This window comes from Rhipicephalus sanguineus, chromosome 8 (assembly GCF_013339695.2).
Source record: "Rhipicephalus sanguineus isolate Rsan-2018 chromosome 8, BIME_Rsan_1.4, whole genome shotgun sequence".
Lineage (NCBI taxonomy): Eukaryota > Metazoa > Arthropoda > Arachnida > Ixodida > Ixodidae > Rhipicephalus > Rhipicephalus sanguineus.
In genome coordinates, this window is record NC_051183.1 from 155,429,953 (window position 1) to 155,441,708 (window position 11,756).

An 11,756-nucleotide genomic window follows, 5' to 3' on the forward strand; every position below is an offset into this window, starting at 1 on the left:
TATGTAAAATGGCATAAAAGAGGTCGTGGGGACGCTCATGAGAAAAACGGAGCACTTGGTATTACGTTTTTAAAATCCCCTTCGTAACACCTTTAAAAGTTTTGTTATATTTTCCGTTATTATAATGCAAACTGAATTTCGCTATTTTACTAAATCCCACACAGAATTTTTGTTACTGCATAATCTAGGCACGCTCAGATTATTTTAACTTTGTCGTCTACGTCGCGTCGACATAACAGTAAACACACATTGAATGTAAATATGTAAATAGTTGCAATGACGCAGGCGGTTAAAAATAAAAATAACGCAAGGAACCGATTTTAGCAGAAGGTAACAAAGGGCATATTACAGTGCACAGACAGGCGGAAACTATACGGAGGCCTAGGTAATGTACGGGTTGAAAACGGAGGACAGCAGAGAGAGCACTTGTGCTATCAATAAAATTTTCATTAAAATACTTATTGAATAATTTAGCAGGGACAACAAAGATACAGTGCGCTCAAAATATCTTCTGTTATGTAAATGATTCTTCTATTGCATCTAGCATCGGACCGGTGGTGCGACGATTGTTAGAATGTCATTTGCATATATGTCAATGTCATCGTGTGTAAGTCAGGCTTACATCCACGACATCTTTCATATCACTGATGTGTGAAAGCGGCGAGACGCAAATCAACCCCGTTCTTGCATTCTTGTCACTGCAACGAAGTACCACGCAAGACAAACTTCTATTACGACACTATAGTGGCATCAGAATTTGAGCGAAAGACGCCGCACGCATTGGAGTACCACAGTATGGTGGCTACGTACAAGTTTCATGGCACTGACACAAACACAAAGAAAAAAATATCGAGGAACCAAAAGGTCGGCTGGGCGTACACGTTCGCGGGCTTGTTTTTGTCGAGATCGCGAGCGCCGTCACGTGACTGCTCCACCAATGGGAGCGCGTAGACCTAATCGCCTGTGCTCGCTCGAGCACTCTGGCGGAAAGGTAAGAAAATGTCGCTGTCATTAGTTTAATCGAGGCGGCTTAGTGGCAGCAGTATCATCTTAAAAAGCGGAGTTCAGCGGACGTTTATTTATTGTTTCGCACGGTGGTGTTTGTGTAGCAGTATCCTGTATGTTAAAATACAGGATACATTCTTGAATCTGTCGGAAATACAGATACAGATTCTCGTTTTGTGAGATGTATCGCGATACAGATACAAGATACCCATACAGTATTTAAGATAGTATCTAAGATACATGTATCTTCGATACTGCCCAGCTCTGTCTGACAGCTACGTTCTGGCAGCTTGACTGTGGAATAACATTTACATGCCATTTTTTGTCACACAAAAATGATTCGACTGAACACACTCTATATAATGTAGGAATCCGCTCCTGCTTAAAGGTAGAATGGTATATAGCAAGAATTATACATGCAGAAAAAGCTAACAAGCAACTGTTAGGCCACAACTCGATTAGTTTCGTAAAAAAGATGATGCACTTATACACTGACTGACAACCAGTCATCCTGAACGCGATTCGTACCTGCGACCTGCGACGGAGCTACCATGGAGGCTTTCCTGGTAGCGGACGCACTAAATGGACGTCATACATCTATATTCAGACCTTGCATCTGCTCGTGTGTGCCAGTGGCACACAAGAGCATGACATCACATGCGCGGGAAGGTGCGCACCATCGCTCTTACTAATGCTGTTCGTATGCTCCCTGAGGCGGTCGTTTATGCACTGGCGCGTTTGACCGATGTAGGTCAAGACCTACATCGGTCAGGGGAATTTCATATACAACACCTTCGGCACAACGCCTGAAAGGTTTCACGTGCCTCTTTTGGCACCCTTGGTGCTTAGCACGAGAGATTGGTCGGCACAAGTGCGCCAATTTATTCGGAGCGGAAAATACAACAGCGATTGCGAACCAACCGGCCACCTTCTTGAGGTTGTTGCTCAACTTGTGCAAGTACGGCACCACCTGCGGTTTGGCACGCTCCCGTTCTGTCGAGTGCTCTTCCTGAGTGCTTAAGTTCAGCTTCCGTAGCAGAGGTTCGGCAACGGCATGCAAGACCGCCCGTGGAAAGCCAGCCTTTTCGAGTCTGCCAATCTGATTACACAGGCTCTGCATCATCTGTGGACACGATCTGCGAAGTGCGGATTGAAGGCAATGCTGAGCAAAACCACGTTTTACAGTCTTAGAATGCGCGGATTGAAATGGCAAAAGCTCTTTTTTACTGCGAGGCATGTGAGCACAGCAAACATGATCGCTTTTCACGGCCAGGTTAATGTCTAAAAACTGCAAAGCATTGGCGGTTGGAAGCTCATGAGTGATGGTTAACGCTTTGGTATTTGTGTTAAAGGCATTTAAAATGAAGTCCACCATTGCATGGCAAGCAACTGGACACGTCTTGTCTAAAACAATTAAAACATCGTCAACATATCCGAAAACATAAAAAACGCCAGGCCTGCGCTGAAACCGCAGCACAGTCACAGCGAAAGCTGGAAGAGCGGCGTTTCTTGAGCCCGTTGTAAGCTCTCTTGGGGCTACAATACAAGTACACTAGAAAGGTACCCACTACGCCATAAATCACAATTTTTGTGAAGTTGGGAAGAACCTACTAAGCCATTATTCGTCATTCTGCGGAGAAACGGAGGCACCAGCTACACGTTATGTGCACTTTGATGCACTAGGCATTATGTGCACTTTGTTGACGCGACGACTGATGACGATGAAGAATTATGGCTCAGCCCTTTGTAATGATTGGAAGCTTTAAACGGCCCACCGTTTGCATTGGGTGACGCCCGGTCGCTATTTCCCTCTCCCGTCATGCTGTATAACATAGACTAAAACGCGTTCTTGGGCTAGTTGGTGCATGGTCTGACAAAAATTTGGAGGCACAAAGGGACAAGGACAAGAAATGACAGGACTGGTGCCAAACTAACAACTGTTTTATTGGAAAGAACATTGCATTCCAGGTAGCTTCACGCGCATGCGCGGGTCACATTGACAATCACAGTAACAGAATGACAACCTAATTTGAGTTATCAAAACTTGTCTAAAAAGTGCAATTCGTTGCGATATAAGTTCAAGGAAGGCACACTAACACACGATGTTCCCGTGGTGTTTTCCGCCCCTAACAAGCTCTCGCGGCTATGCGCCCGTGTGTCTGAGAAAAACAATAAGGCCGCCTGTGACATACAGCATGTAAAACCGTATTGCCCATGCGTAGTTGGGGTGGTTTACGAAATACCCCTCAGCTGTGGTAGGACATACATCGGCCACACTGGTCGATGTTTAAATATCCGATTAATAGAACATGAAGCCTCCCTTAACAATGTATCTGGTTTACGCTTGCCTTCGCACTGCAAGTCCTGCGCATGCGCGCCCCGGTTTTTTGAAACCAGGGTGCTTGGAAAAAGTCGAAACCAGGTGGCCAGAGAATTGTTGGAGGCTTTTTGCATAAATAAGAAGGGTGCGCAATGTGTTAGTGTGCCTTCCTTGAACTTATATCGCAACGAATTGCACTTTTTAGACAAGTTTTGATAACTCAAATTAGGTTGTCATTCTGTTACTGTGATGGTCAATGTGATTCGCGCATGCGCGTGAAGCTACCTGGAATGCAATGTTCTTTGCAATAAAACAGTTGTTAGTTTGGCACCAGTCCTGTCATTTCTTGTCTTTGTTCCTTTGTGCCTCCAAATTTTTGTGTATAACATAGGTTGACGTGGGAGAGATACAGGGGGGGGGGGGGGAGCGAAGAACTTTGCTGAGACGCCGAGGAAATGGATCATGCGCTTATGGGCTTCCTTGGCAACCAATACAAGTGTACTTGCGAGGAACCCACTATGCTATAAATCATTGTAATTTTACTGAGACCCCGAGGAAATGGATCATGCGCTTATGGGCTTCCTTTGCAACCAATACAAGTGCACTTGCGAGGAACCCACTACGCTCTAAATCATTGTAATTTTACTGAGACCCAGAGGAAATGGATCATGCGCTTATGGGCTTCCTTGGCAACCAATTCAAGTGCACTTGCAAGGAACCCACTACGCTATAAATCATTCTAATTTTTGAGAAGTAGGGCAGCAGGCACTGTGCCATTTTTCGTCATTCTACGGAGAGCCGTGGTACCTGCTAAACGCATGTAAGGCATTATGGGCACTTTGTTGATGCTGTGCCTGATGACAACGAAGAATTATGGCAGAGGTTTTTGTAAGGGGTTGGAAGCATTCATCAACCTACTCGTTGCGCAAGTCGCATTGTGTGACGCCCGTTTACAGAATTCGCGTTGTGCGACGCTTGGTGCTTATTTTACTCTTCTACCACGCTGTATTGCATATGCTAATGTGGTTTCTTCCCGACATGAAGCCTGTGTAGGACCTTTTTGCAAAGCAGTTTTCAAGCACCGGCATGGCTCAGAGGTTGAATACTGGACTCCCACGCAGAGGGCCCAGGTTCGAACCTCGTTCCATCCTGGAATTTTTTTCTTATTTCGTTTTTCTTTTTCTTATTTCGAGCGATACTGGTTACGGACACCGGCGGCGGCGGCGGCGGACAACTACGGCGCCAAAAACGGCCGGTGAAATGATCTCATAGCAGCTTTCGCTGTAAAAGGATGTGATGAGTTAGAAACACATTGTTGTGCCTGGTCAATAAGGGATAAAAAGAGGTCACGTAAAATAGGTGCTACACTTGACCCAATGCAAATGTCTTTCTCTTGCAAGTAAATGTTTCCTTCAAAAGTGACGAACGTACTCTTGAGGTAGGCTTCCGGTACATACATAAAAGTAGTTACCGACATTTCAGCACAAGCAACAAAATTAGCCTCACGCTTGTTTCAATGCATAGCTCAACAGCAGCAATGAGATCATAATGTGGAACTGAATAAAAAAGATCAGTCACATCGACAGAAAAAAGATGTGCTGCGAAAGAACTCTACAACCTCATCGAAATTTCTTATTTTAAAAGGGTCATTGATGGCAAGGCACTTCGAAAAATTGGCATTCGAGATTTTTAATGATAATAAAGACGTTAAGCACTGGATGCTGGCTGCAGCTCATGCTGAAGGTAGTGGATCAACCGGTAGAGCATGAGACAATTGATATCAGAGCCGCGGGTTCGAGCCTCCCGTTGGGCTCCAGATGTAGGCTTCTGGGCTAGCCGCCGCCCACAACTTTCCATAGACGGAGCCGAGACGCCGAGCAACACGTCTTTATCATTCCAAGGCGCTGCCGCGACCGACTGTCAGCGGCCGGAGAGCGCGAGCCGCGAGCATGCCCGTGTCCATCGTTCTCTTCTACCAGTCGCGCTCGTGGCTGCTGCTCCTAGAATGCAAATATCTTGGCGTGTGGATCAATGGGACTCAGTACCTACGTAAGAGCTAAATGTAACAGCAATGCAGCTGTAATAATAAATATGGCACTGTGAAATTAAAATAGGTACGGGGTGGCGAGAGGGATTTGGAAAGAGGTAATAGTTCCTGGTGTGACGTTCGGCAATCCGGTTTTGTGCATGAGATCAGACGTACGAGCAAGGTTGGAAATTAAGCAGCGCGGCGTACGTAGGCTTGCTTTGGGAGCTCACGGAAATGCACCAAATCAGGGCGTGCGAGGCGACGTGCGAAGGACATCATTCGAGAACTGGGAAGCAAGCAGCAAGATAAAAGTTGAGAAGCTATTGAGAGAGATTGAGTAGGAGCGCTGGCCCAGGAAAGTTTTCAGCTACTTGTACGTGATAAAGGTCGATACAGAATGGAGGAAGCGAACCAGGAAATTGTCAAACAAATACTTAGATAACAGCAGGAGACCAAGCGAAGCAGTATCACCGGTTAAAAAAAGGTGAAGGAAACGGAGAGATGCTACAGAATTGGAACTGGAAACGTAAAAAAATTTCGAGCAGGAAGTTCCTAAAGAAAAGATTACGATAACTCACGTGGTAAATGCTTCCATATTACTAGTGAACACGCACAAGGACTACAGAAAAAACGCCAGGCCTGCGCTGAAACCGCAGCACAGTCATAGCGAAAGCTGGAAGAGCGGCGTTTCTAGAGCCCGTTGTAAGCTGCCTTGGGGCTACTAATACAAGTTCACTAATACACTAATACAAATACAAGGTCACTAATACAAATCACAATTTTAGTGAACTTGGGAAGCACCTACTAAGCCATTATTCGTCATTCTGCGGGGAAGCGGGGCACCAGCTACACGTCTGCAAGGCATTATGTGCCCTTTGTTGACGCGACGACTAATGACGATGAAGAATTATGGCTCAGCCCTTTGTAATGGGTTGGAAGCTTTAAACGGCCCACCAGTTATGCAATTTGCATTGGGTGACGCCCGATCGCTATTTCCCTCTCCCGTCATGCTGTATAACATACGTTGACGTGGGAGAGAGACGGGGGGAGGGCGAAGAACTTTACTGAGACCCCGAGGAAATGAATTACTATGCGCTTATGGGCTTCCTTGGCAACCAATACAAGTGCACTTGCGAGGAACCCACTAGGCTATAAATCATTGTAATTTTACTGAGACCCCGAGGAAATGGATGATGCGCTTATGGGCTTCCTTGGCAACCAATACAAGTGCACTTGCGAGGAACCCACTACGCTATAAATCATTGTACTTTTACTGAGACCCCGAGGAAATGGATCATGCGCTTATGGGCTTCCTTGGAAACCAATATAAGTGCACTTGCGGGGAACCCACTACGCTATAAATCATTCTAATTCTTTACAAGTAGGGCAGCAGGCACTGTGCCATTTTTTGTCATTCTATGGAGAGCCGTCGTACCTGCTAAATGCATGTAAGACATTATGCGCACTTTGTTGATGCTGTGCCTGATGAAGAATTATGGCAGAGCCCTTTGTAATGGGTTGGAAGCGTTCAACAACGTACTCGTTGCGCATATCGCATTGTGTGATGCCTGTTTACAGAATTCGCGTTCTGCGACGCTTGGTGCTTATTTTACTCTTCTACCACGCTGTATTGCATATGCTAATGTGGTTCCTTCCCGACATGAAGCCTGTGTAGGACCTTTTTGCAAAGCAGTTTCAAGCACCGGCATGACTCAGAGGTTGAATACTGGACTCCCACGCAGAGGGCCCAGGTTCGAACCTCGTTCCATCCTGGAATTTTTTCTTATTTCGTTTTTTTTTCTTATTTCGAGCGATAGTGGTTACGGACACCGGCGGCGGCGGCGGCGGCGGCGGCGGACAACTACGGCGCCAAAAACGGCCGGTGAAATGATCTCATAACAGCTTTCGCTTTAAGAGAGACTGGGAGCTACCCCGAGAATGCATTAACGAAATGAATTCTCGGGGTGGCTATCTGTTGTTGGAATCTACGACAGGAATAATAATTAATGTAGGGGTTTTGTGCTCCAAAACCTCGATATCATGGTGAGGCACGCCACAGAGGAACACCCATTTCGACCACCTCGGCTTTTTTTAACGTGCATTTAAATGTAAGTACACGAGCTCAAGAATTTTCGCCTGCACCGAAAATATGGTCGCCGTAGCCGGCATTCGATCTCGCGACTTCGTGTCAGCATTCGAGCACCATAACCACTAGAGTGCCCAAGAGAACAGACTGTTAGACTAGTTGGTTTGTTACGTTCATTGAAGCCATAGCACTGATAAGGCAGGGGCCACAGAAAATTTGTCCAATGAGTGTGTAGTTCTGTATAGCAGGTTTGATGAGGATACGCGGGAGATTTTCGAGGCCCGGTTGATTGCTAGAGAAAATACCAATTGTGTTAGTGCGCCCTCGATTGCTCTTAGTGCAAAGGAAATCACATATGTGGATGGTGCAGGCTTGCGCTTGTAATACGGTTTTGTGGTGATGGTTGCTGCTTTTTCATTGCTGTATAAGTACAACATGTTTTCCGAAATAAAGATTCAAATGTGAGTAGCGCACGTCCCGTCTTCTTTCTGTGGTCTCTGCCTTATCAGCGCTATGTCTTCCATGAACTGGAGTGCCATGACAGGTAGCCAGGACGGAAACATTGTGAAGTACCGAACCAAGCCGAGTACGGCCGAGCCAACTACGAAGCGAGTGGCACACTTTGTGGTGCGCCCGGCCATGGTGGTCTAGTGGTTATAGCGCTCGACTGCTGACCCGAAGGTCGCGGGATCGAATCCCGGCCGCGGCGGCTGCATTTTGGATGGAGGCGAAAAAATGAGGCCCGTGTACTTTGATTTAGGTGCACGTTAACGAACCCCAGGTGGTCGAAATTTCCGGAGCCCTCCGCTACGGCGTCTCTTATAATCATATCGTGGTTTTGGGAAGTTATACACCAGATAATATAACATTTTGCGGTGCGTGTAGAGAGGAGAAAACGACTGAACGCCTGATACTTTGCTGTAAAGGCTTTACTCTGCACTCCAAGAAACAAGGGGTTGAATTCTTAAAGCGTTGGGGTTTAGGGACAATGAAGGTAAAACAGATTTTAAATGGGTAGAAATGGCCAAGAGGAGGTTCCCCGATTGGGTACTAAAGTCAAGGCAGGAGTAAAATTTGATCTTTCACAATGTAGGGTTAGTGCTTCATCATAAGGTATGGCTAGGTGGAGTGAGCCGCCGTCAGATCAAAAGGGTGTGGCCTCATAGTTTGACCGCGCATGTTTATTTTTCAGAACCCTACAGCACTGTTTCCAGGAGTGGTACATAGCGGTACAGCCACAAGATCAGCCGCTCAACTAGATGCCCACACGAGGGAAAGTGTTTCTACGGCTGGTCTGCACTGTTTAACCTACCACAGGTACAACAGCCGCTGGGTGTTCCGTCGCACGGAAGACTACCTCGGTGAGTTCAATAAGAAACACAAAACAAACAAGTACTGGTCAGAAAAATTTGTTCATTTTTTGCCAGTGATGTCCTAAAGTAATACGTTCTGGCAGGCTAGTTGGTTGATAGTGATAAACTTTCTTAAACTTCGCGAGAAGACGAAGACACAAGTAAGAAAAACATTCAGAAATTCAGAAAACTGCGCTCGTGGTGTTTCTGAATGTTTTTCTTACTTGTCTCTGTCTTCTCGCGCAGTTTAACAAAGCCCTAAAGCGTGGAGCTCCCCGTCTAGGGCCCCCTTAGCTGCTGAGTCTGGCTAACACGATCAGTAGGTCTATGCTGGTCGTCCACGGCTGTGCTGGAAAGAATGGATTCCCACTGGGACTGAAAGGGGTTGAGTATACTAGGGTGACCAGGTGGTATGGAGCATTACTACGTAGAATGCTAACTGTTTGGCCGTCCTCGCAAAGTAAGATCAGTCTGGGTTTGGTAAAAAATGCAAGGCTGGGAAATGTATTAGATTGGCGTTGGCTACCGTGATTCCCTGACTACCCTCCCCGCCGGCAATTAAATCGGCATCGCACCAGCACAGTTGACCTTAGGTAGCAGGCGAACGAAGCAGCCGTTCAGCTGTACACGGGTGTTTTGCGGGCCAAAATAACGGCGGCAAGCGCCGGTGTTCTGGGTTCCCCGTTGGACAACAGCTGGATTGACGACACAAAGCTTCGCCTATGATTGAACCAACATGGAAATAATCATTATTGATCATTTGAACGTATGTATGCTGAATAGCTTTCCACTCCATCGTCGTACATGTGCGTGCCGCGTTCATGCCGAACGGTTTATTAAATGCGAAGCTTCCTTTGGCACGTTGAGCGTTTTTACCTAGGTATCTATTTATCTATCCAGCCGCCTACGTGTGGGTGCTCTCATGATCGCCTCCTTAACATGGTGTAGACGAAGATTGGCATAGGAGTGTAAGATGGTTTTGCGAATATGACTGTCGGATCATCACATAATTAACGTGAAAATCATGCAGCGTCTGTCGTCAAACCCCTTCCTCCAGACACGTGTGGCACATACCCGTTTGAAATGGGCTGCGGTGTACGGGTATGTGCCGCAGGCGAATGACAGTTTATAACTTCCCAGGAACTGTGAGAACAGACATTCGTAATTTAAATGCGAGAGCGTTAAGAAAAACCGACGTCGGCAGCGTTGACCTCACGAATGGAAAGAACAAAAATTAGGATCCCAGCAGGAATCGAACCCAAGCATTCTGCGTGGCAATCAGGTATTCTACAAGAGAGCCACGCCTGATCTATAAACCGGTTTGGAAAAACAGTCCATGCAGGCGTAATGTCAGGTGCAACGTCATTTGTGGTTGTGGTGCTGGCTGTCTAATTTTACAACAAAGCAATAAACACTACATATGTGCTGCTACGATACAGGTGTCATATCACATTAACGTCTGTCGTTACAGAGTTGGCTCCGCTTTTATAGCAGTCTAATGAACATTACCTTTTGATTCCTATGATTCAGCAAGCTATATTGAAGCATTGCTCGCCCCCGTAGGAATATATTAACGAAAGTTACGTATGATATTCACAGGATTGCACCATAAATTGCACCTAGTTTCGATAATACTGACGTATGTACGCTAACGTGAGGGCGGTTGTTACGTCGCAGCATAAGTTACCCTTTAAACGGCAGTGTTGCAAACGTGAATGGTAAACCCACGATGTGCAGACAGCTACTACACTTACAAGAACACGTCGATCCGCCTCGTAACGCTTGCCTCAAAGCCATAAAATACAGCACCGAAGTACTCGCTGACTTCTTCGCATGAAACCGATTCCAACAACACGTGGGATCTGCCAATTTTTACTAGAGGTTCAATTTTAATAGATTCTGAGCCAATAATTAAGGACAAATCGCAGTTTACGGGCTTATTTATTGGTTGAAAGAGCACAGATTTTGTTTTTGAGGTCTTTGTAATTAGCGAATTGCTTAGCCTCCAAATGTTCAGCAGTTCCAAGACACCGTTTGCTTTGTCTACAAGTTTATGCAAATCGCAGTCCTTAAAAACACGCTGAGCATATCGAACTGAGCTTATTCTTGGCATTGAGAACGACGTCAACATTGTATCGGGTGGTCACCTTCTTCCATCGGTGAGACGGACCGTGTATACACGGTATGACCGCATATTTCTTTCTTTCCTCCGCCGGAACATTGGGTTCGCCATACGTTCTTACTTTGCCGTCATATCGTATATACACGGTCTTTCTCATCCCCGGAAGAAGGTGGCCTCCCGATACAATATCGACGTCGTCTTCAATGCCAAGGATAAGCTGAGTTCCATATGCCCAGCTGTTCACAAACGCCTTCGTATCAAGGGATTGACGAGGCAGACAACATGTAACACTAATCAGAGCATTGCATTTGTTTCCTGCGTGCGCAACGTGGTTTACCTCATTTCTTTTTCATGTGGTCATTGCTACGCAGGCCAGATGGGCCGCTGCCTGAATATTAGGCTAAGGGAGCACCACAGATCCCTGAAAGGTGCCCCCTATTCGCACCTCGCGCGTCACTCTCGATAGTGCGGGCTGCACTCCCAAACTCCACAAAACCACCGTTCTCTGCCGGCACCGAAACAAGCAAACGAGAGAAGTAATCGAAGCTTTCCATAGCCACAAAAAAGCTCCCACGTGCGTCAGCCAGCCGTCTATTAGCATACTAAACAGTGAAGTCGCTTATTTCGCTAAGTCTTTGGCGCTGGGAATAGCCCCGCCACGGCGGTCTAGTGGTTATGGCGCTCGACTGCTGACCCGAAGGTCGCGGGATCGAATCCCGGCCGCGGCGGCTGCATTTTCGATGGAGGCGAAAATGTTTGAGGCCCGTGTACTTAGATTTAGGTGCACGTTAAAGAACCCCAGGTGGTCGAAATTTCCGGAGCCTTCCACTACGGCGTCTCTC

The 11,756-nt window shown here is 46.5% G+C and overlaps 1 protein-coding gene across 1 annotated transcript in view; it reads left to right on the top strand.

The window, feature by feature from the left end:
• Nucleotides 1-11,380, top strand: part of LOC119403609 (uncharacterized) — a 58,092-nt gene extending 46,712 nt beyond the window's left edge. The window contains exons 3-4 of the mRNA XM_037670532.2: nucleotides 8,633-8,801; nucleotides 11,286-11,380. Coding sequence (XP_037526460.2) covers nucleotides 8,633-8,801; nucleotides 11,286-11,380 — 264 coding nt within the window. The remainder of the gene's footprint in view (nucleotides 1-8,632; nucleotides 8,802-11,285) is intronic.
• The last annotated feature ends 376 nt before the right edge of the window (nucleotides 11,381-11,756 follow it).